This window comes from Mauremys mutica, chromosome 3 (genome assembly GCF_020497125.1).
Source record: "Mauremys mutica isolate MM-2020 ecotype Southern chromosome 3, ASM2049712v1, whole genome shotgun sequence".
Taxonomy (NCBI): Eukaryota; Metazoa; Chordata; order Testudines; family Geoemydidae; genus Mauremys; species Mauremys mutica.
The window spans coordinates 132,472,648-132,492,720 of NC_059074.1; the positions used below are offsets into that span (position 1 = coordinate 132,472,648).

General features: G+C 52.7%; 1 protein-coding gene across 1 annotated transcript; it reads left to right on the forward strand.

The window, feature by feature from the left end:
• The first annotated feature begins 1,415 nt into the window (after positions 1–1,415).
• Positions 1,416–16,768, forward strand: LOC123366670 (serine protease 27-like). The gene is made up of 9 exons (XM_045010315.1): positions 1,416–1,473; positions 4,526–4,694; positions 4,906–5,177; positions 7,740–7,909; positions 8,354–8,652; positions 14,309–14,335; positions 14,876–15,147; positions 15,641–15,810; positions 16,505–16,768. The coding sequence occupies exons 1-9, from the start codon at positions 1,416–1,418 to the stop codon at positions 16,766–16,768; spliced, it is 1,701 nt and encodes a 566-aa protein (XP_044866250.1).
• The last annotated feature ends 3,305 nt before the right edge of the window (positions 16,769–20,073 follow it).

The window sequence follows — 20,073 nt, forward strand, 5'->3', positions numbered from 1 at the left end:
GTGACTGGCCCATGTCTCTCCAAACTCCATCTTGTCGCTGTAATTTTCAATCCTGCTTCTTACCTCTGGAGGAACTTTACTACAAACTGAAGCTCTGAACGATGGACTGAATGACCCATCCCAGCTGTGGATGTATTCCAGAGACTCAACTTAGTCCAGCAATTTATTCCATCACTACTGCAAGCCTGAACCAAGAACTTTGCCATTGCTATATGTGATTGATTCCTTCAACCAGTTTTAACTCTCTTCTTTCTTTCTTTCTTTCTTTCTTTCTTTCTTTCTTTCTTTCTTTCTTTCTTTCAATAAACCTCTGGTTTTTAGATACTAAAGGATTGGCACCAGTGTGATTTTTGGGTAAGATCTAAGTTCTATATTGATCTGGGTGTGTGGCTATTCCTTTGGGATCATAAGAACCTATTATTTGATTAGATTGATTGTAAAGAACTACGCATCTCTGAATCCAGTGGTTTCGGTGGTGATATAAGAACTGAAATGCCTTTATGTTTTCTTGTTAGCCAGCCTGGTGAAACAGGAGTTTGCTTTTGTCACTGGTTTGGTCTATCTTAGAACGGCCACCAGTTCTGGGTTGTGTTTGCCCTGTTTCATCCTCAATTTGGCATTCTCAGTTGTGACCCACTTTAATTGGCCTACTCAGCCATCTGAACCTTGCCAGGCCTTGTGCAGGGTGAACTCCCCATCACAGGAGCAAATATTTAATAAAGGCCTCTTCAGTCTAGCACACAAAGGTCTACCAGGATCCAATGGCTGGAGATAAGGTGTAAAATTTTTAATGGTGAGAGTAATTAACCACTGAAAGAATTTACTAAGGGCCATGGTAGGTTCTTCCTCACTGACCATTTTAAATCAAGACTGGTAGTTTTTCTAAAAGTTCTGCTCTAGGAGATATTTGAGGCTCAATCTCTGGCCTGTGTTATACAAGAGGTCAGACTGATCTCAGTGGTGCCTTCTCACCTTAGAATCTATGAACCCCCCTGATAACCGTACCCCCATTGCAACCTTAGCTTTGCCGGGGCTCTGTCCTTGGCCAGCTGTTCTTGGCACATTCAATTGCTAATGAAACAGAGAAGAGAAAATCGCCGTGCGCCTCCTCGTGTTAACCTTGGCCATTGCAAGTTTTTGTTTGGTTCTTCAGTCTGCCACTCGTGGGGCACTTACAGGCAGACCAGAACGAGAACTGTCATGCCTTGCTCGCGTGCCGAATTTCGAAGCATTTGTTTCCTTGAGCAGCTCATTGTGGGATCAGTCATATCTGTTCTCCCTAGCTCTGGGGAGGGCGGAGGCAGGAGCTGTGCCTATAAAAACCTGCCCAGGCGCGTTCATTCCCCAGAGAGGCTTTGGTCGGAGAGATGGAGGCTGCTAGTTTTAGCTAAGACAGGACCAGGTGAGGCTGGATCATGGGACATCTCTGCTCCCCACTGGCCATAGCGCTGCTGGCAACGAGCCTGGCTCAGGGTGAGTGTGGGGTGGAGGTGAGATGGGAGACGGGGCCCTTCCTCCCATGGGGAGGGGAGAGAAAAACTGGCTTGTTGGGGAGGGAATTGGGCTATTGAAGAAGAGGTGGATCCAATCCCTTTGCCATTCATAGAACCCCCACCCCTCCGCCATCTAGCCCCTATTTCTGCATTCACTCCTGAGCTACCCCCTTCAGACCACCTGTTGTTGACTCTGGAACCTACAGATGATGAGTTGAATAGCAATGCTGCTAAGATGTTTAACTCTTGCTATGGATAGCAGGGCTGTTTCAGGAGAGTGGGTGGAGCCTGAGAACTGTGGGTGAAGCAACTGTCACCCATTCTCTCAGAGACACTATGCAGATTGTGTATAATGTACAGCAATGACTGTGTATCACTCCCCCCGCCCTTCACATATTAAAATCTGTGACTTCTTTGCTCCCTAGGTGCTCAGGGGAGTCAGAATCAGGCAGGTAAGACACTCACAGGAAAATGCCATCCTTGCCTGCCGTGGGCATGTGGAATGAGAATGAGGCTGGGAGCCAGGGCTCCTGGGTCCTATCTCAGTCATGGGGCAGGAGAAAGGCATAGTTAGAACAGGGTTGATAAATTGGTATTATCAGGATTCCCGGTAAGGGTTAAGGTTATTTTGGGGTTAAGGTTATCACTGGATTAGGGTTAAGGGTATCATTGGGTTGGGGTTAAGGGTATCATTGGGTGAAGGTTATCATTGGGGTTATGAGAAAGTTTATAATGGGGGGTTAGGGTTGAAATATGGGCTTTCTTGTTTGCTTGCTTTTCCACAGAGTGGCAGAACCAGGGTGTGTTAAAGTTTTACCAGGACAGTTTGTGTTAATTCAATTTTCTTATGTAAATAACACTTTTACCTTTAAATGCCCTGAGGCTGTGCTCGTGAATTGCAAGGGAACCCAGGTGTTCTGGTTGCATTTCACCTCCCAGAATTAGTCTGTGATTTCAATGGGATGCAGGGTTCTCTCTCTTTGGCTTCTAGTCCCCCTGATAATACCTCAGCATAACCCTGATGATAATCCTATACCCATTATAACCTATCATAACCTTAACCCTAACACTATGATACCCTTAATCTTAATCCCACAATAACCTTAAATGCATGGTAACTGTATCTTTACTGTCATGAGTAATCTAACCTCCATGGTAGCCTCAACCCCATAATAATCCCAGCCCTGCCTGCTCTTTCTTCACTCCCTAAGCGCTTGGAACATATCTATACCCAAACTCACCCAGCCATGTACTGGCAGGGACATTATATCTAAATCCAACCAGTGACAATGAAAGGGGCTCGTGGGATCTCTGTTCAAAGCTAAGTTTGAGCTGATTGCCGTGGTTATTGCGAGACATTTGAGCATGGAATCAGGTTTACATAGGATGTTGTGCTCCAAATCTGATGGGGAGTCTGAAAACTGAGCAGCCATGGAGACAGCCTCTCTTCACTGCTTGGATGAGATGTGGGTTGGAGATTTAAAAAGATGATCCACTGGAGAATCTTGGAAGACAGGGACTGTGACGTTCCCCTGGTGTTATGTGGACTGGTGATCTGTTAGGTCCCTCCAATTCTTGGCTCTGGGAGCCAGCCTCACCCTGATGTACTGTGAGAGCCTCCACTCGTGGGCTTTTCACACACAGCCTCTGGCATGTCAGCTGCCCCTTGGATTGTGTAACCCAATGACACTAGCCAATATCTCTGGTCCCAGACACAACCCTAGGAACCTCTGTCTAGTTATGCCCACTGGCTGCTGCAAGCTTATATGAGTTTGTCATTTTAACAAAGAAATGTATATGTACCAGGCTTGTTATCCCAAGGGGAGTCTCTGACATGCTTCAAACCAAACGCACTGCTCCAGGTAGAACAAACACATTTATGACAGACTTTACATGATTATAAGTCAAAGCACAAGAAGTAAGATTTGGTCAAATGAAATAAAATAAAAAACGCATTCCAAGCTGATCTTAACACTTTCAATGCCCGTAGAAACGTAGATGCTTCTCACCCCAGGCTGGCTGGTTGCCCTTCAGTCAGGTTCTACCCTTTGATCAGCGCTTCAGTCGCCTGGTGGTGGAGTCTGTCGATGGAGGTGGAAGAGGGAGAGCCTGGCAAACGTCTCTCCCTTTTATCACAGGGACCTTATGACTGGACAAGAGCAGAAGGTTGGTCCATTACAGTGGAACCGGGTGGGTTGTATCTCAGCTTTATGGGCTGGACAAGGGCTGGAAGAACTAACCATTGGGTGAGAAACACTCGATCAGACAGAACAGCACCTTGCGAACAGGTACAGGCTGTAGACTGTGTTTTATGTTTTTCTTCTACTTGTGACCTTACATTTCCACGTACTGTTCCTTGCCTTTAGTTTGAATCTCTGCTGCAACCTCTGCTAAATAAACTTCAGCTTGGTTTTACTATAGGCATGTCTAGGTGTCAGAAGCTAAGGAGAGGGTTGAACTGAGGGGAGAGCAGGGTGCTGGGGAGTGCTGTTTCCACAGAGGCAGCGGATTGCTGTGCATTGCGGGTGCGCAGAAAACAGGGGACTGGGCACTGGAGTGTAACGGAGTCGGGTGTGTAAAGTGCTGCCTGCAGAGGGATAGAGCAGGGCTCATGGAGCACCTGGGATGCCAGCAGCTGGTGGCTGGGAGGGTTTCCCCTGGTGGGCACAGACTTGCCTCCCTCCTGCTGGGAGCAGGGAGTTACCACAGAAAGTGCCACAGTGCTCGTGGGAGTTAGAATCAGGCAGATAAAGTGCCCAAAGCAGAACATTAGCATTAGCTGCCCTGACATGTGCAACCAGCATGTGGCTACAAGCCAGGACTCACGGGTTCTAGCCCCAGCTCTTGGAAGGGAGTGGGGGTGGATGGATTACAGCAGGTGAGTTGGGAGTCAAGACTCCTGGGTTCTTTCCCAGGCTCTGGGAGGGGAACAGTTGCTCTCTTATCATCAGGGAACACTTATAATTATTTACACTCTCCCCACTTCAGCTCCCTTGCCCGGGGAAAATGCAGTTTCCCTCTTTTCTTCCTAGGCTGCGGCAAGCCGTTGGTCTCACTCTCAGGGCGCATCTTGAATGGTCAAGATGCCAAGGCCGGGGCCTGGCCCTGGCAGGTCAGCGTGCAGAGATACGGCTCCCACATCTGCGGCGGTTCGCTCATCTCCGAGAGCTGGGTGGTGTCAGCAGCTCATTGCTTCGATCCGTGAGTATCCCAGGCAGGGCAGAGACAGTGACTGCGGCTGTTCTGGAAAGACTCCCTCTCCTTCTCCACTGGCTTCCTGTTGTGCAGCATCGCTGTGTGGCTGTTCCCCAGCCGCTCCACCCCAGAGCCGGCTGTACCTCAGCGCCAGGCGAGCTGTCCTTGTGAGGCATTGCTGGGTGGCTTTTCCCTAATCAGATTTTCTTGCATCCAGATCTGTAGCCAATTCATCGTATCGGGTGCAGCTGGGTGAAAACAGGATTGTCAGTGAGGCCCCAACCCAGATGTCCTCATCGGTGAAGCGGGTCATCCCCCATCCCAATTACAACAGTAGCACTTTCCTTGCCAACATCGCCCTGGTGGAGCTGGAGAAGCCAATTGCCTTCACGGCCTCCATCAGCCCCGTGTGCCTGCTCGACGCCTCCGTCCGTGTGCCTGCTGGGGACGCCTGCTGGGTGACGGGCTGGGGGAATATTCGCCCCCAAGGTGAGGCAGACTCGTAGCTGTTAGAGAGGGGAAGGGCAGGGGAAAGACCCAGCACCGGGTGAAGGTTACAGGCGGGGTGATTGTAACCTCATCGGTACACAGAGGGACTGAGCGTTACACAGTTAGTTCCATGGTTATACAGGCACAGTTGTGCGGTTACAGAGTTATAAGGTCGGGAGCTGAGAGAGTTCTTTACAATCACGGATGGAGTGGGAGAAAGCAAACGGGGAAGTGTTATTTACCCCTTCAGATAACACAAGAGCCAGCGGTCACCCAATGAAATGAATAGGCAGCAGGTTTGAAAAAACAAACCAAAGGGAGTATTTCTTCACACAACCCACAGTCAACCTGTGGGACTCGTTGCCAGGGGGTGTTGCAAAGGCCAAAAGTTCAAACAAGAACTAGATAAGTTCAGGATAGGTCCATCCATGGCTATTAGCCAGGATGGGCAGGGATGCAACCCCATGCTGTGGGGGTACCTAAGCCTCTGACTGCCAAAAGCTGGGACCTGACAACAGGGGATGGATCACTCAAAATGGCCCTGTTCTGTTCATCCCCTCTGAATGGCACCGGCCACTGTCACAAGACAGGATACTGGTATAGGTGGAGCCAGTATGGTCATTCTTATGTTCTTATGTTTAAACAGCCACAGTTGTACAGGTCCCCAGTTATATAGTTATACAGGTATGGTCGTACAACCACAGTTTTGTGTTTTCACAGGTACAATTGTACGGTTACATTGTTATACAGCGATAATTATATGGTTATACAGGTAAACAGTTGTACAACCGCACAGTTATGCAGGCACCACTCTACACGGGCCTGGAAGGGTTTGATTTTTGTCAGTCAGTGTTCGTTTCACCCTACACTGAGGAAAACATATTTCCATTGGTAATCACTGAAATTTACAAGCAGGCAAAGGAGGAGACATGCTGTTTGAGAACTTAGAGTTTGATTTAAGGATATTTACTTGGCCTTTTTTGACATAGGTTACTGACAATTTGCATTTTAATTTTTATACAGCATTGATTCTTTGAATCTCAGCCTTTACCGTCATTAAATTATTATTGCTTGGCCCGACCCCATGTTCTTCCACAGCTGTGAAAATTGAAATCAATACAATGAAAAAAAAAGTACTTAATTCCATAATTTTGTGAAAATTTAAATGGAGGAAAATAAAAAGAAACATCAATAATATCCATCCAGTTAGAATAATTGGATTCTGCCAAGCCTAGTTATACAGATACACAGTTGTGCCAGCAACTTTATACGCTTAGACAGTGAGATAACCGCAGCTCTGTAGTTCTACACCAGGGACGACCCCTTTTCAGTATGATGCTGAGAGATGATTTAGTTTCTCCAGTACCTCAAGCTGTGTGGCTGCTCTTATTTTGCTCGAAAACCATGTTATCTTCACCATTTCAGAGCAGGGTGAAGCTAAATGAAAACTAGCCACTTTTGGAGCTGTCTGTATGAGTGTGTGTGTGTGTGTGTGTGTGTGTGTGTGTGTGTGTGTGTGTGTGTGTGTGTGTGTAAGAGAGAGAAAAAGAGCATTTAAGGGACTCAGTTCCTGGCACAATGAAGGGATGTTCTTATTTCGGGGCGGTGTGTGTGTGTGTGTGTGTGTGTGTATTTTTGTTTGTGTGTGTTTGAGCAATATCGCCATCTAGTGGGTGCAGCTCACATGGGGAGTCAATTCCTGGCGCAATGAATGGAGGTTCATGACTGTGTGCCCTAATGTGGGTTTCAAAGCACATCTGTGGGTGTAGTTGGCACCCGTATATTTACCGATGCCGGCTCCAGACCAATAGGAAGCCGTGTCAGAGGTGGCTGCCAGCTGGCACCAAGCAGTATCAAATCACACACCTAATTATATCTTCACGGCCATGTGATAACCTGGCCTGGAACTGAGCAGCATCTGCTCAGAGATTTAAACCCATTGAACCAAAGCAGGGCAAACTGTGTGTAGACAAGGCTCAAAATTTTCACATGCGCCCTACAGACCTGAGTGTTAAAGGAGTTTAGGCACATAAACATTCAGATAGGCTCCAAATGGGGCTCTCAAACATCGCTGTGCAGGTTTGGTGCCTAACTCCCATTGACTCTCCATTAGACTTAGGTTCGAAAGTGCCAGCTTTTGCAGATGCCTATGAGCTTTCCAGAATCCCACTGGGCACCTTAGTGCCTATTGGTGCCCGAATCCCTTTGACAATCTGGCCCCAAGTGGGGCTGCAAAGCTGAGCAGAGCAACACCTAAAATATCTTTAAAATCTGGGTTGTTGCCTTTAGTGTGAATTAAACTGTCCGACTGCCCTGCCCCCCACCCCTCCCAACCACACACACACACACACACACGACCCTGCTCCCCTTCCAGAGCCAGGCATAGCAATCAGGAGATCTGACTTCCAGCCCCACGTGGTATAACCCATTAGACCTGGTAGCTCTCCCCACCCTGCACCTCTCAGAGTTGGGAACTTCTTATAGATCCTTAATGTGACAGCTTTTTATGTGACTTCTCCTCACGCCACGTGAGTCACCCAGCCCTCGGGCCTTTCGTTTCAGCGAGTTCTTCCCTAGCGGAGACGCTGCAGGAGCTGGAGGTGCCCACCGTAGACACCATGATCTGCAACGATCTCTTCCAGGAAGCATTACAAAAGCCTGCGGGTGACAACCCCATCAAAGAGGACATGATGTGTGCCGGGCACATGGAGGGCTATAAGGGGACGGCCCCGGTGAGATTCTCTGACTGAGATCGGGGCTGCTTTGTTTTGGGTGTGGCACTGACCCTGGCTGATATTGCAAACCCCATAGTTCCTAGCACGTTCTCCCTGTTGACTTGGTGGTGTGTGTTGGGGGGACCCACCAAACAGGGGCCCAGATGGAAGGGCTGAGCCCTGAGTTCATTCCCCGGTGTCTAGACAAGAGTATCGAGCCCAGAGAGAACAAAGTCAGCGGGATCCATTAAATCATCCATTCTGACCTGTATGACCCAGTCTACAATCTCACTGGGTTACCCCTTTACTGAGCCCCAAGACTTATGTCGGGATAAAGCATCTCCCAGAAAGGCAGCCAGTGGGGATGTGAAGCCATCACGAGATGGAGAATCCAACACTGTCCTTGTGGATGATGGAGACTGGTCTCCTCCCTTCCAACCCTATTTCTTTCCCTGTCTCTAGGGTGACTCCGGGGGACCCCTGGTGTGTGAGGAGGACGGGACCTGGTACCTTGCTGGGATTGTGAGCTGGTTACTGAAAACAACAGTGAACAGTGTTGCTGCTGGTTACCCCGGGGTCTACGACCGCCCGAATGCCCACAACGATTGGATCCAGGAGAATGTGCCCGGTGTGAGTTTCATGGTGGTGAACTTCACTCTGAACAGTGCCAGTCCCTCTACCACCATCACTACGAACAGTGCCGGTCCCTCTGCCAGCATCCCCGAGGTCCTTCTCCTCACTGTGCTTCTGTGGCTGACCCTGTGACCCCGCTCCTTGACTGGTTCCCCATCCCACACCAGCCCTTCCTCACTCTTGGCGCAGAGAGACCATGTCACCTGTGACACCAGACCACAGTATTCACACCCTACACATTATCGTAACAATCTTTGTGAAAAATGCATCTTGTGAGGTATGATTTGAAAACTAACAACTCTCTGATCGTTCCTATCCGTGTGTGGTGTACGTATGCAAGGGCTGTTAAGGGTTAGGGACATACACTGCAGTGGTCACTAAAATGTGTTCAAACCAGGTGTGGCAGGTGGAGTTGTTAAACAGGTCTCTCCCAAAGAAAGGACTGTGTTTCGCTCCATTTCCTAAGCAGCACACAAACCCATCGAACTAAAAGGGGCGGAGGCAAAAACCTCACACTGAGAAGCGGGGGAGAAGACAGCCTGGTGTCTACACTCAGCAGGAGAGAGAAGCTCGGGCTGGGTTTTACTTTTCCAAAGATTTACTGGGCTATAAAACGGGGTCTGAACCTCCAGTGATAAGCTACTGAATTAATTGGTGTATACGATATTCCTGCATTAGAAGCGTGTACCGAGCGAGGCCTTTTCTGAGAGCCAGTGACATGCTGGTGATGAATGTCTTTGTGAAATGTCTGTAGTAACACTCTAGGGGGAATTATGGACACTCATTGGGGTGACCAGATGCCCCGTTTTTAAAGGGACAGTCCCTTATTTAAGCCCTCCTGCTGGTGTCTCGACTTTTTCTTAAAAACGGGCAAATTGTCCTGTATTTTCTGACTCCCCCCCATCAGTACTGGCGGGTCCTGCTGCTGGCTGGATCCCTGCTCACCAGGCGCCCACCTACCAGGGAGTGGGGGGCGGTCCAGTGGCTGACGATGGGGGTGGGTTTGCGAGGCTGGTGGTGGGGCGAAGCTGCAGCGTGTGGAGCCGGTCGCTCCCCATGCTGGTCCGTCAGCACAGCCCCTGGCCAGCAGGGCCCTGCCCCCTTCCCGTTTCCGGCTGGCGCAGGCTGCGCGCTGTGAGCTGCGGTGACTGGCGCGGGCGGGGAGGCCCCAGGCGGTGGCCTGTTACGTGTCACCTCTGCTGCCCACCCATCGCCCCCTCTCGCTGTCCTCTCCCTGCTTTGCCCCTTCGCCCCACCCCCCAGCCCCGCTGCTCTTCCATAACCCCCCGGCAGGGCCCGTCCCGCTCCCAGCGCTGTGCGGAGAACCAGCCCCTGGTCGGAGCGCTCAGCTCACCAGCAGCCTGGCCGGCAGGCTCCTTCCTTCCTTCCCCCACTGCCTCTGGCTCAGCCGGCACCCGGGGAAAGATCCACTGGCCAGGAGGAGCCGAGCCCTGCATGTGCCAATGCCCCGCACAGCGCTGGCAGGGGGGAGCCTCTCCGCTGCTCAGCTAAGCTCTGGAGTGGTGGGCGGGGGGAGTGATTTCCAGCCTGTTCCCGTCCCGACCCTGCAGGCTTCACAGCAGCCCCCCAGACAGGGGCTTAGCCCCCTCTTCACCCTCCCCCCTTCCCTGGGTCCTGCCCCCAGGGAGTGTGGGGCTGCTCCGTCCCCTGCTGAGCCGCCTCTCTGGCGTCAGTCAGGTTCCCTGGGCCCTAGTGCACAAGGCATCCGTAGGGCTTAACCCCTTCCTGCCCCCGCGGTCGGTGGAGGCGGCTGGGTTATGTCAGTGGCCAGCAGCAGCCGCTAGGTGTTAGTTGCCTGTCGACACTGTGAGCTGGTTCCAGCCACAGGGGATGGGCATGGGCAGAGGCCATGAGCTCTGTAAAGACACGAGCTAGGTCACCCCTTTCCCCCACCTCCTCCCCTGCAGCTGGAAGCAGCTCCCGTCCTTCCCTTCCCGAACAGTGTCGAAAGGCTGCAGCTGGCCACATTCTGGTGTGAACCCTGGCAGAAATCTGGCACGGAGGGGGGGCACATGACCCTATGTGCCCCCCACATGTTGCCTTGGGAAGATGCAGCACCAGGTACCAGTAGAGGTGGGTCCGTCCCGGGGGCCCAGCCAGGCATGGAGGGCGGAGAGCACTGGGAAGGGAGGGTCGGGTCAGTCAGCCAACCCCCCTATTGAGAGAAGTGTGTGTGTGTGTCACCCCTCCCCTTGCGTGTGTGTGAGAGTAGGGGTGTGTGTGTGTCACCCCTCCTTTTACGTGTGTGTGGGAGTAGGGGTGTGTGTGTGTCACCTCTCCCTGTGTAAACCCTAAAGCCTTAAAGACCAGAAGGTAAATAAAAAAAAATCCAACTACGCAGTATTTCATAGAATATAAGGGTTGGAAGGGACCTCAGGAGGTATCTAGTCCAACCCCCTGCTCAAAGCAGGGCCAATCCCCAGACAGATTTTTGCCCCAGATCCCTAAATGGCCCCCTCAAGGATTGAACTTACAACTCTCAGCTTAGCAGGCCAATGCTCAAACCACAGTTCTTTGTAAGAGGAGCTCAGTCAACCTGATGTTAATCTGAATGTTTGTGCTGCATAGTTCTGATCTGGTTGCTGTTGAATTTGCTTGAAGATGAGTAATTTTCCCAGGGGTCCCATATTCAGCACAGGGAAATACGGTCACCCTGACACTCCTTGATAATATGTTTGAAAGCATGTGGAAGGAGCAGTTCCTGCCCAAGCGGGGGGAGAGGGGGAAGCTATTTACCTGTCTCTTAGGTAAATTAAGCCTGGTGGGATGAAAACAATGGAAGCCCCTTTCCCAGGCAGGAAGAACAGCCAGAGGCCATCCTGCCTCTTGAAACAAGCTGTTGACCTTTGGGAGATATAAGCCAGGAGAGACCCCATGTTTGGCCTCCATCACTACACCCTGTGGCAGGGCCCCTCCTCCGTCTGGCCGGGTTCAGCACTTCTCCCGCTGGCGGGGCCGGGGCCGGCAGTAAATCAACCCCACTCTGGACAGGGCTTGTCCGCCCCCTCGGTGGCTATTGATCAACGGTCTCTGGCTAGGCCTGGGCCAGGCCCAAGCAGCGTCCTCCGCCCGACAACAGAAACACATTCGCAAACACAGAATAGAGGGGGACCCCTTCCCCTGCCCCCTCCCTGGCTGGGGGGTGTTGACCCATTGACCCCGGGGTGCCAGCCCTTCCCCTAGACAGGCACTCAGTTTGGTTTTTCCCCTGCCGGGAGGAGATCAGCCACTGACAGCCCCACCAGTCAACTCCCGCACTCCTACAGCACCTCCCACCGGCCAGCGGCCCCACCAATCAGCTCCTCTCCCTCCCTCCCAGCGCTTCCCGCGTGCCAGCGGCATGCAGCAGGCGCTGGGGGGAGTGGGAGGAGTGGGGGTGGGATGCACTCAGAGGAAGGGGCTGAGAGGGGTGGGAAGAGGTGGGGTGGGGATGGGGCCTTGGGGGAAGGGATTGAGTGGGTGCGGGGTCTGGGGCAGCGCCGGGGTTGAGCACAGCAGGAGAAATGACAAAGCCGGCGCCTGTGGGGAAGGGTGTATCTACCCCCAATTAAGTTAATAAGCTGTGACGTGCTCTTGTGTCTTTAAAGGAACAAACGAACCTTACGCTTTCTCTGAGCTGTCCAGGAGAGGGCTGGACACTTCAGGGCACAGAATGAGGAGAAATGGAAGACTGGGGGGCTGGGGCTGGGGTCACCCCTGCTGGTTGTAACTAAGGTTGGTGGAAGGCAGAGTGGGGTTGTGGGGCTGTAGAATTTGTTGGGTTTGGGGGGTTTTTTTGAGAAAAAGTTTTTTTTTTCATGGAAAAATGGGTGTTACGGTGTCGTCACGTGAGGATAATTGTTTCTGTTCAAAGTGGCAGTGGGAGATTCCTTAGAAAAAGGTGTTTTACTAATCAAAGTAGAAATGAAAGAGTAAAACCAACTTATTTTGGGAGCGGGTAGCATTGTGCCCGGTGCTGGACAGACTCTGGCCAAGAGTTCAGGGCCCCCTTTGTGAGAGGCGATTCATAGACCCTAACGGAGACCAGGGCCCCTGCATAGACCCGGATGGAGCACTTACAAGACAGAGGAATCTAAGTAGACAGAGGAAAGGTTTTGGCCGAGCCTGCGAAGTCCGTTACGTTCAGCTGATCGGCGCCGCTCCATTCGGATGTTTGTCTCTCAGGCTGTAATATGGTAGCTTTTAAACACCGCATCCAATCTGTCATCATTTCTGGGAGGGGCGCTTTGTGCGCTGTTGATATCACAGAGCTGATTCTCTCGGGCAGAATGCAGTGAGTCATATTGGGACAGCGCCAGCAGGCCTGGGTTCATTTAGCAATTCACGGGCACACCCCTACGGCAGTTAAAAGCAAAAATAGCCTTGTTATTTACCATCGTTCACACCAAGGCAAATTAAACAGCAGCAGGTGGCTTTTGGAGGTGACCAGCTGCTACCTTCTCGGTATTGACAATGTCCTGGGGAGAAGTTACATAGAAAATGTGACCCAACTGGCCCAAAATCTTTCAGTAACATTTGGAGGCTTTGCCAGATTCTTTGTGTAAGAAGAAGAGGCTGATGCTATGAGTCAGGTCGATTCTTTGGGGCAATCCTGTCATATTCCACATGGAGGCTCTCCACAGCACAACACTGTCACAATAATGACTTCACAGCATCAGCTGGAATTTGCAAGACATACGGGACAGATCCCCCAAATCTAGAGTGATGCAAGGAGAAGTGTCGCACGGTCCAAGCAACAGGGCAGATAATGTCACTTAGCCCGAACCCCATGATAACCCTAACTCCATGATACCCTTATCCCTAATCCCCATGATAACCTTTGCCCTAAATGCCACAATAACTGCAACTCAACAATAACCCCAAAGCCAGCATAATGTTCACTCCATGAGAACCGTCTCACTCTCCTGGGCTCTCTCTGCTTGGCACACTCAGTTGGCAATGACATGGGGAAGTGAAAATCACCGGTGGCCTCGACACAGTGACCTCGGCCATCGCGTGTTTTCGTTTGGTTTTCCAGGACGCCCATCCTGGGGTGACACCAGGCAGAGCAGAATGAAAGCGGTCACAACCTGTTCAGCACGTTGAATTTAGTAGCACTTATTTCCTTGCTTGGGTTACCAGGAAATCAGTCCCCATTATACTCTATAGATCCAGGAAGGGGCACACAGGTGTCCATAAAAACCTGCCCCAGAACTTTTATTCCCCAGTCGGGCTTTGGTTGGAGCAATGGAGGCAGCTGCATGCAGCCAAGACAGGCCTGCGGAAGGCTGAACCATGGGACTTCTCTGCTCTCCACTGGCCCTAGCACTGCTGGCGATGACACTGCTGCAGGGTGAGTGTGGGGTGGGGATGTAGGGACCAGCCCCTCCCTCCCAGGGGAAGGGGAGCGAGATACAGGTTGTGGGGGAGGGAATTGGCTAGTGACTATCAGGGAGATCCAACCCCTTGGCCCTTCATAGACCCCTCCCCCCCGCAGCCTGGATTGGTACATTCAGTACTGAGCTGCCCCACTCAGATCAATGGGGAGTGTTGATTCTTGAACCTACTGGTGGTAAATCAAATAGAAACACGGCTATGAATTTCTGCTGGCACTGAGGATGGCAGGGCTGGTCTGGGGCAATGGGCGGAGCTTGGGAATTATGGGTGGAGCTACTGGAACTTACCTCCACACACCTTCTCAGGTTCCAGCAATGCCTGTGCATAAACCTCCACCCCCGACACTCACACATTAATATCTTTCCTTTCTTGTTCTTCACTCCCTAGGTGCTCAGGGGAGCTGGAAACAGGCAGGTAAGACACTTCAAAATGCCAGCCTTACCTGCCCTGGATTAGTGCCATGAGAATGGGGCTGGGAGCCTGGACTCCTGGGTTCTATCCCCAGCTCTTGGAGGGGAGTGGGGTATATTGGGTTAGAGCAGAGAGGGGCTGAAAGTCAGGACTCCTGGTTCTTTGCTCCTCTCATGTCAATGCTGTTCCTCTCCAGGGTGCGGCCAGCCCAGGATCTCAGGCCGAATTGTTGGGGGCGGGGACGCCCCAAGGGGCCGGTGGCCATGGCAGGTCAGCATCCAGCACAATGGACAGCACTTCTGCGGCGGGTCCCTCATCTCAGCCCAGTGGGTTGTGTCAGCAGCTCATTGCTTCCAATTGTGAGTAACTGGGGTGGGTAGGGACCGGTGCAACAGACAGACGTCCTGCCTGGATCTATGCCAGGCAAGCCACCCCATGAGGTGTTGCTGTGCGACTGGTCCCTAGCTGCCCCGCCCCAGACCCTGCTGCATTTTTGGCCAAGTTTGCAAGCCATTTGATCAGCCTTTTCTCCCCCATTCCCAGATCTGCCCTTATTTCTTCCTATCGTGTGAATCTGGGGGAGTACCAGCTCTCCGATCCCTCCCGGTGCCGGATCTCATCCCCCGTGAGCCAGATCTTTGTCCATCCCAACTACAGCAGCACGTGGAAGTCTGCCGACATCGCCCTCCTGCAGCTGACAGAGCCAGTGCAATACACCAATGAAATTCTCCCCGTCTGCTTGCCAGGCCCCTCCCACTCCTTCCCTGACAACCACACGTGCTGGGTCACTGGTTGGGGGAGAATAGACTCTGAGGGTAAGACCATTCCCCAGGAGAAGGTGCTATCACTCTGTGCCTGAAGCCCCGAGCTCCTGGAGCCCTGTGATTCCTGCAGCATCTTGCAATAATCCCCGCCCAGCTCTCTGCTGCCCTCTGCCAGCTGGCTACCCTGGATCGGCTGTATCCCTCACAGCCATCCGTGAGACAGCTGATCCACAAGGCTCAGTTAAGAACCTTCTGTGTTAGATACAGATGGTCCCTGGTTCAGTCCTCTCAGAAGAGACCCCCTCTAGGGGCAGTGCGGCACAGTCTGGGTCCTATGGGGCTGGGTGCGGCTTTGGAAGCTGGGTGGAGGTGGGGAATGGATGCAGGGAGGAGAAGGGAATGAGACATGGGGAGGGGATGGGGTGGAGGATGGCTAGAGGGGAGGGGAGTGGGTGGGGGAGGTAGATGGGGACAGGAAATTGTCAGGCATGGGGGTGGGTTGCAGGAGGCGATGGATCCAGTACCCTGGTTCTCTCCCCCCCAGTCTCTCTCCCGCCCCCCAAGACGCTGCAGGAGGTTCAGGTCCAGCTGATCAACACTGCAGCCTGCAACGCCCTCTACAACATCGACCTGGCCCCGAACATCGGCAGGGACCCCGTCAAACCCGACATGATCTGTGCCGGCTACGCCGAAGGGCAGAGTGACTCCTGCCAGGTGAGCGAGGGTTCTGGGCCGACTGGATGCACGTGAGCCCCAGTGCGTCTCCCTATCGCCATGCAGGGCCTGCAGTGAATGGAACGGCTGCTGCAGCTGTGCAGTTCCACAATCTGGCTTCCTTCGAGCAGGCGGGAGCAGCTCTGGCTTTTAGATGCCTGTGGACTCACAGTCCCATGTCTAGGCCCCAGCTCTCGGAGTCCTGTGATTAGGGCAGAGCCCCAGCTTTATTTTTATCTAAAGTAATAGCTGAATCTCTGCAGGTGGGTAGAAAGGAGTAAGAATGTGGCTAGAGTGTAACCTGCCCCCACCCCAAGTCTGCAGAGAGCCTAAGCCAGTGGCTCCGAGATGGGAAAATACCCCATGCATCTTTATGGAAGCTGTGCGCTTCCAGTCCCACTGCGCCGTGGAGCCCTTCCAGCCCATCCCGAGTGGGGTTCTCTGCATAGGGCAGGAGCAGAAGGACACAGCCACCCTTTCTGCTGTGACTGTATTAGGGATCCCACTTCTGCCAATGCATCCTTCAGAGAAAGGAGGGAGGGGCACAACGCTCCTTTCACTTCTCAAGTGGGTGTGGCAAAAATATGTGGGTGGGGCCATGGGATGGTCCACGTGCCTAGAGCTCCCAGGGGCTGAGCTGTGGATACTTGGGGCTGGGGGGGCCTCACTAATCCCAATTTCTCTGCCCCTCTAGGGTGATTCTGGGGGGCCGCTGGCCTGTGACCACAATGGGACCTGGTTCCTGATGGGGATTGTGAGTTGGGGGTACGGTTGTGGCCAGCCCAATCATCCCGGTGTCTATGTCCGGACGGTGGCCTACGGCGAATGGATATGGGAGCACATTGGCTCCAGAAGCCAAGCCAGCACCATGGGGAACTGCCCCTCAGGGACGAATGACGCCAGACCCTGCTTCAGCAGCTTCATGCTTCTCTTCACCACTCTCCTGATATCACTCTGACTCCTCCTCCTCCCATTGGGATGCCCCCCATCTCGCCCTCCGCCGTTCGCCCCCTAGTGAAACCTTGCACTGTCTGGGGGCAGTGTGAGATGCAGATAGGACCTGAGAGTTACCAGCAACACCCACATGCCTGAGTCTGCAGAGAGCCTGAGCCAATTGCTGTGAGAAGGGGGAGCTGCTCCAAGTGTGTCTAACGCTGTTTCAGGTGGGATCGCTCAGGGGTCTGTTTATGGCCCTATGCTAAGAATAGGGTCCATCTAGCCCAGTTTCCTGTCTTCCAACAGTGGCCAGTGCCAGGTGCTTCAGGGGGAATGAACAGAACAGGGCAGTTATTGATTTATCCGTCCTCCGTCATCCACTCCCAGCATGTGGCAGTCAGAGGCTTAGGGACTCCCAGACCATGGGGCTGCTCCCTGCCCACCCTGGCTAATAGCCATTGTTGGACCCGTTCTCCATTAATTTATCTAATTCTTTTTGAACCCAGTCGTACTTTTGTCGTTCGCAACGTTTCCTGGGAACGAGTTCCACAGGGTGGCTGTGGGTTGTGCCAAGAAATACTCCCTTTGGTTTGTGTTCAACCTGCTGCTCATTCACTTTATCAGGTGGCCACTAGCTCTTACCTCATGTGAAGGAGTGAATAACACTCCCCCATTCACTGGCTCCACACCAGTCAGGATGTTCTGGACCTCCAGCATAACCCCCGCCGGCCGTCGCTTTTCCAAGCTGAAAAATCGCCGTCTTTTTTCTCTCTCCCCATGAGGAAGCTGTTCCACGCCAGTCATCATGTGTGTGGCCCTGGTCTGTTCCTTTCCAACCCTGGTAGATCTGTTGTCAGCTGTGCCGATCAGACCTCCACACCAGACCGTGGATTTACACTGCAGCCTTTTATTGAGTGAGGATGCAGCGGGATGGTCACTGGAAGGGTACAAGCAGCCCTGGGGAGGGCGGCGGCTCTGAAAGCCTGGCTGATTGGGAAGCAGCCACAGCTGTAGCTGGCTTGATAAGGGCCCAGCCGGCCCTTACAAGAGAGCAGTGGGCCAGGAGCAGGCAGGCTCCCTCTGGCTGAGGAAGGAGATGGACGTGGCTGCCTGAGCGCTAGAGGGCACTGGAGTGGAGCAGGGCTGGGGAAAGGCCAGAGGAGCTGGGGAGCTCCGGGCCAGCAACTCCCCAGGCTGCAGGGCCTGTCCAAGGCCCCTGGAGGTACTGGGCTGCAGGGACATGCAGCAGGTCAAAGCTGCCCTTGCCTATGACGACTGGCTTATACAGCCCAGTGAAAGGGGCTAGATGGTGACTGGCAGTAGCCCATAGGCTGAGGCAGGGTGGGGACAGAGGGTGGGAGTTCCCTGGGGAGGGGAGACCCAGATCTGTGGGGTATTGCCTGGAGGGGCAGCACCCCAGGTAAAAGGGCACCGGGGTCCTGGGAGGGACACGGGGGGGGGGGGGCAGCGGCAAGCAGGACACCGGCCTGCACAGGGCGCTTTGAGAGCTGGAAACAGAGCTAATTCCCAGGAAGCAGCAGGAGGCGCCGCAGGGGTGAGTCCTGCCCCGTTACGGATGTTTTATTACTCCACCGTGGGTTCAGCTCTGGATGCCACAGTTTCAGATTCCATTATGAAAGTGGATTTTTCTCAGGCATCAGCATCTAGGGGTATTTGCCAGTCCCCCCTCGTTAGATCAAGCGTGCTTATAAACCTAGCTCCTCCCAGTGTTTCCAGCAGATCCTCTATTCTGGGCATGGGGTAAGGATCAGGCTGTGCGATAGCATTTAGCTTCCTATAATCCACACAAAACTTCATGCTTTTGTGTCTTTTCGGCACCATCACAATAGGAGATGCCCAGGGGCTTTTAGACTTGTTAATTACTCCCATTTGCTTTCTACCTCTTCCTGAATCTGTCTGTCTTTGTTCCTCTGCCAGGAGCTAGGTGGGGACCTGCAGTTTGAATGGAGTGTATCATCTTACCAGTGAGTCCTGGCTTGTTCGAGAATGTTTGCCTAGGATGCTTTCATAGAGCCAACCTTTCCTTCTTGTGAGTTGAAGTTAAACTCTCCCCCACCTCAACGCTCTCAAGAGGTGTCTCCTCTTTGCTTTCTGTAACCATATCAGCTAAAGGGACAGACATAGTCTCTTCATGGGCACAAGATATACCCACATCTACCTCCCTTTCATGGCATGCCTTCGTCCTGCTAACATGCACTGTCTGCCCAACTCCTTTTCCACGGGGTTTTCTCACATCATAGGTAACCTCGTTAACTCCATCTATTACTTCAAAGGGTCCGTTCCAAATGCCTTGCATTTTATTCTTCCTCACAGGATCCAGCACCAACCCCATGTCCCCTATCTCAAGCGCTCTTTCCTCAGCATGTCTATCATATCAACGCCTCCTGAGCTTCCTGGCTTACCTTCTGGCTTTGCTGAACCAAACCCATCATACTCTGCAACTTTTCCTGAAACTGAGACACACACTATGTCACTGGTTGCGCTGTCTCCTTGGCATTACCTTCCCAAGAATCACGAACCAGATCTAGAGGTCCCCTGACCTGCCTCCCCTAGAGCAGTTCAAAGGGAGCAAAGCCAATAGATTCTTGGGGTACACGCCTGTATGCATACAACAGGTAAGGCAGCATGACATCCCACTCGTTCTGGCGCCTGTCCACATACATTTTCAGCCTAGATTTTAAGGTTCCATTGAACCTTTCCACCAGACTATTGGTGTGTGGGTGGTGGGGAGCAGCTTTTAGATGCGTTAGCCCCCACACATTTCCCGTAACTCCTTAAAATCGACAGACACGGTCAGACAATATTTCCCTGGGAAAGACCACTCTGCTAAAAATCGCAAAAAAGGCTGTTGCCACTGTATCTTCCTCAACATTACACAATGCTACAGCCTCCGGATATGGCAACATCTACCAGCACAAGGATATACTTCTGCCCATAGGTGCCGACACCATGGGTGCTCCGGGGCTGGAGCATCCATAGAAAAAATATGGTGGGTGCTTAGCACCCACCAGCAACCCCTCTATCAACACCTCCCCCTCCCCCCAGGGCCTCCTGCCTGCTGGTGGGCCTCGTCCATCAGCACCTACTGCTCCCTCCCAGTGCCTACCACCTGCCATGGATCAGCTGTTTCGCGCATCAGGAGGTGCTGGGGGAGAGGGGGAAGGAGTGAGGGTGCAGCACGCTTGGGGGAGGAGGTAGAACTGGGCTGGGAAGAGGTGGGGTGGAGGAGGGGAGGGGGTGAGAAGAGGCAGGGCAAGGGAGGCATTGGGGGAAGGGGTGGAGTGGGGGCGGGGCCTGGACAGAGTT

Coding starts and splice junctions, on each gene's coding strand:
- LOC123366670 (XM_045010315.1), top strand. CDS start 1,416: ATGGGACATCTCTGCTCCCCACTGGCCATAGCGCTGCTGGCAACGAGC. Junction 14,336..14,875: donor GGGGAGCTGGAAACAGGCAG/GTAAGACACTTC, acceptor CCCCATTCCCAG/ATCTGCCCTTATTTCTTCCT. Junction 15,148..15,640: donor GGGGAGAATAGACTCTGAGG/GTAAGACCATTC, acceptor TCTCCCCCCCAG/TCTCTCTCCCGCCCCCCAAG.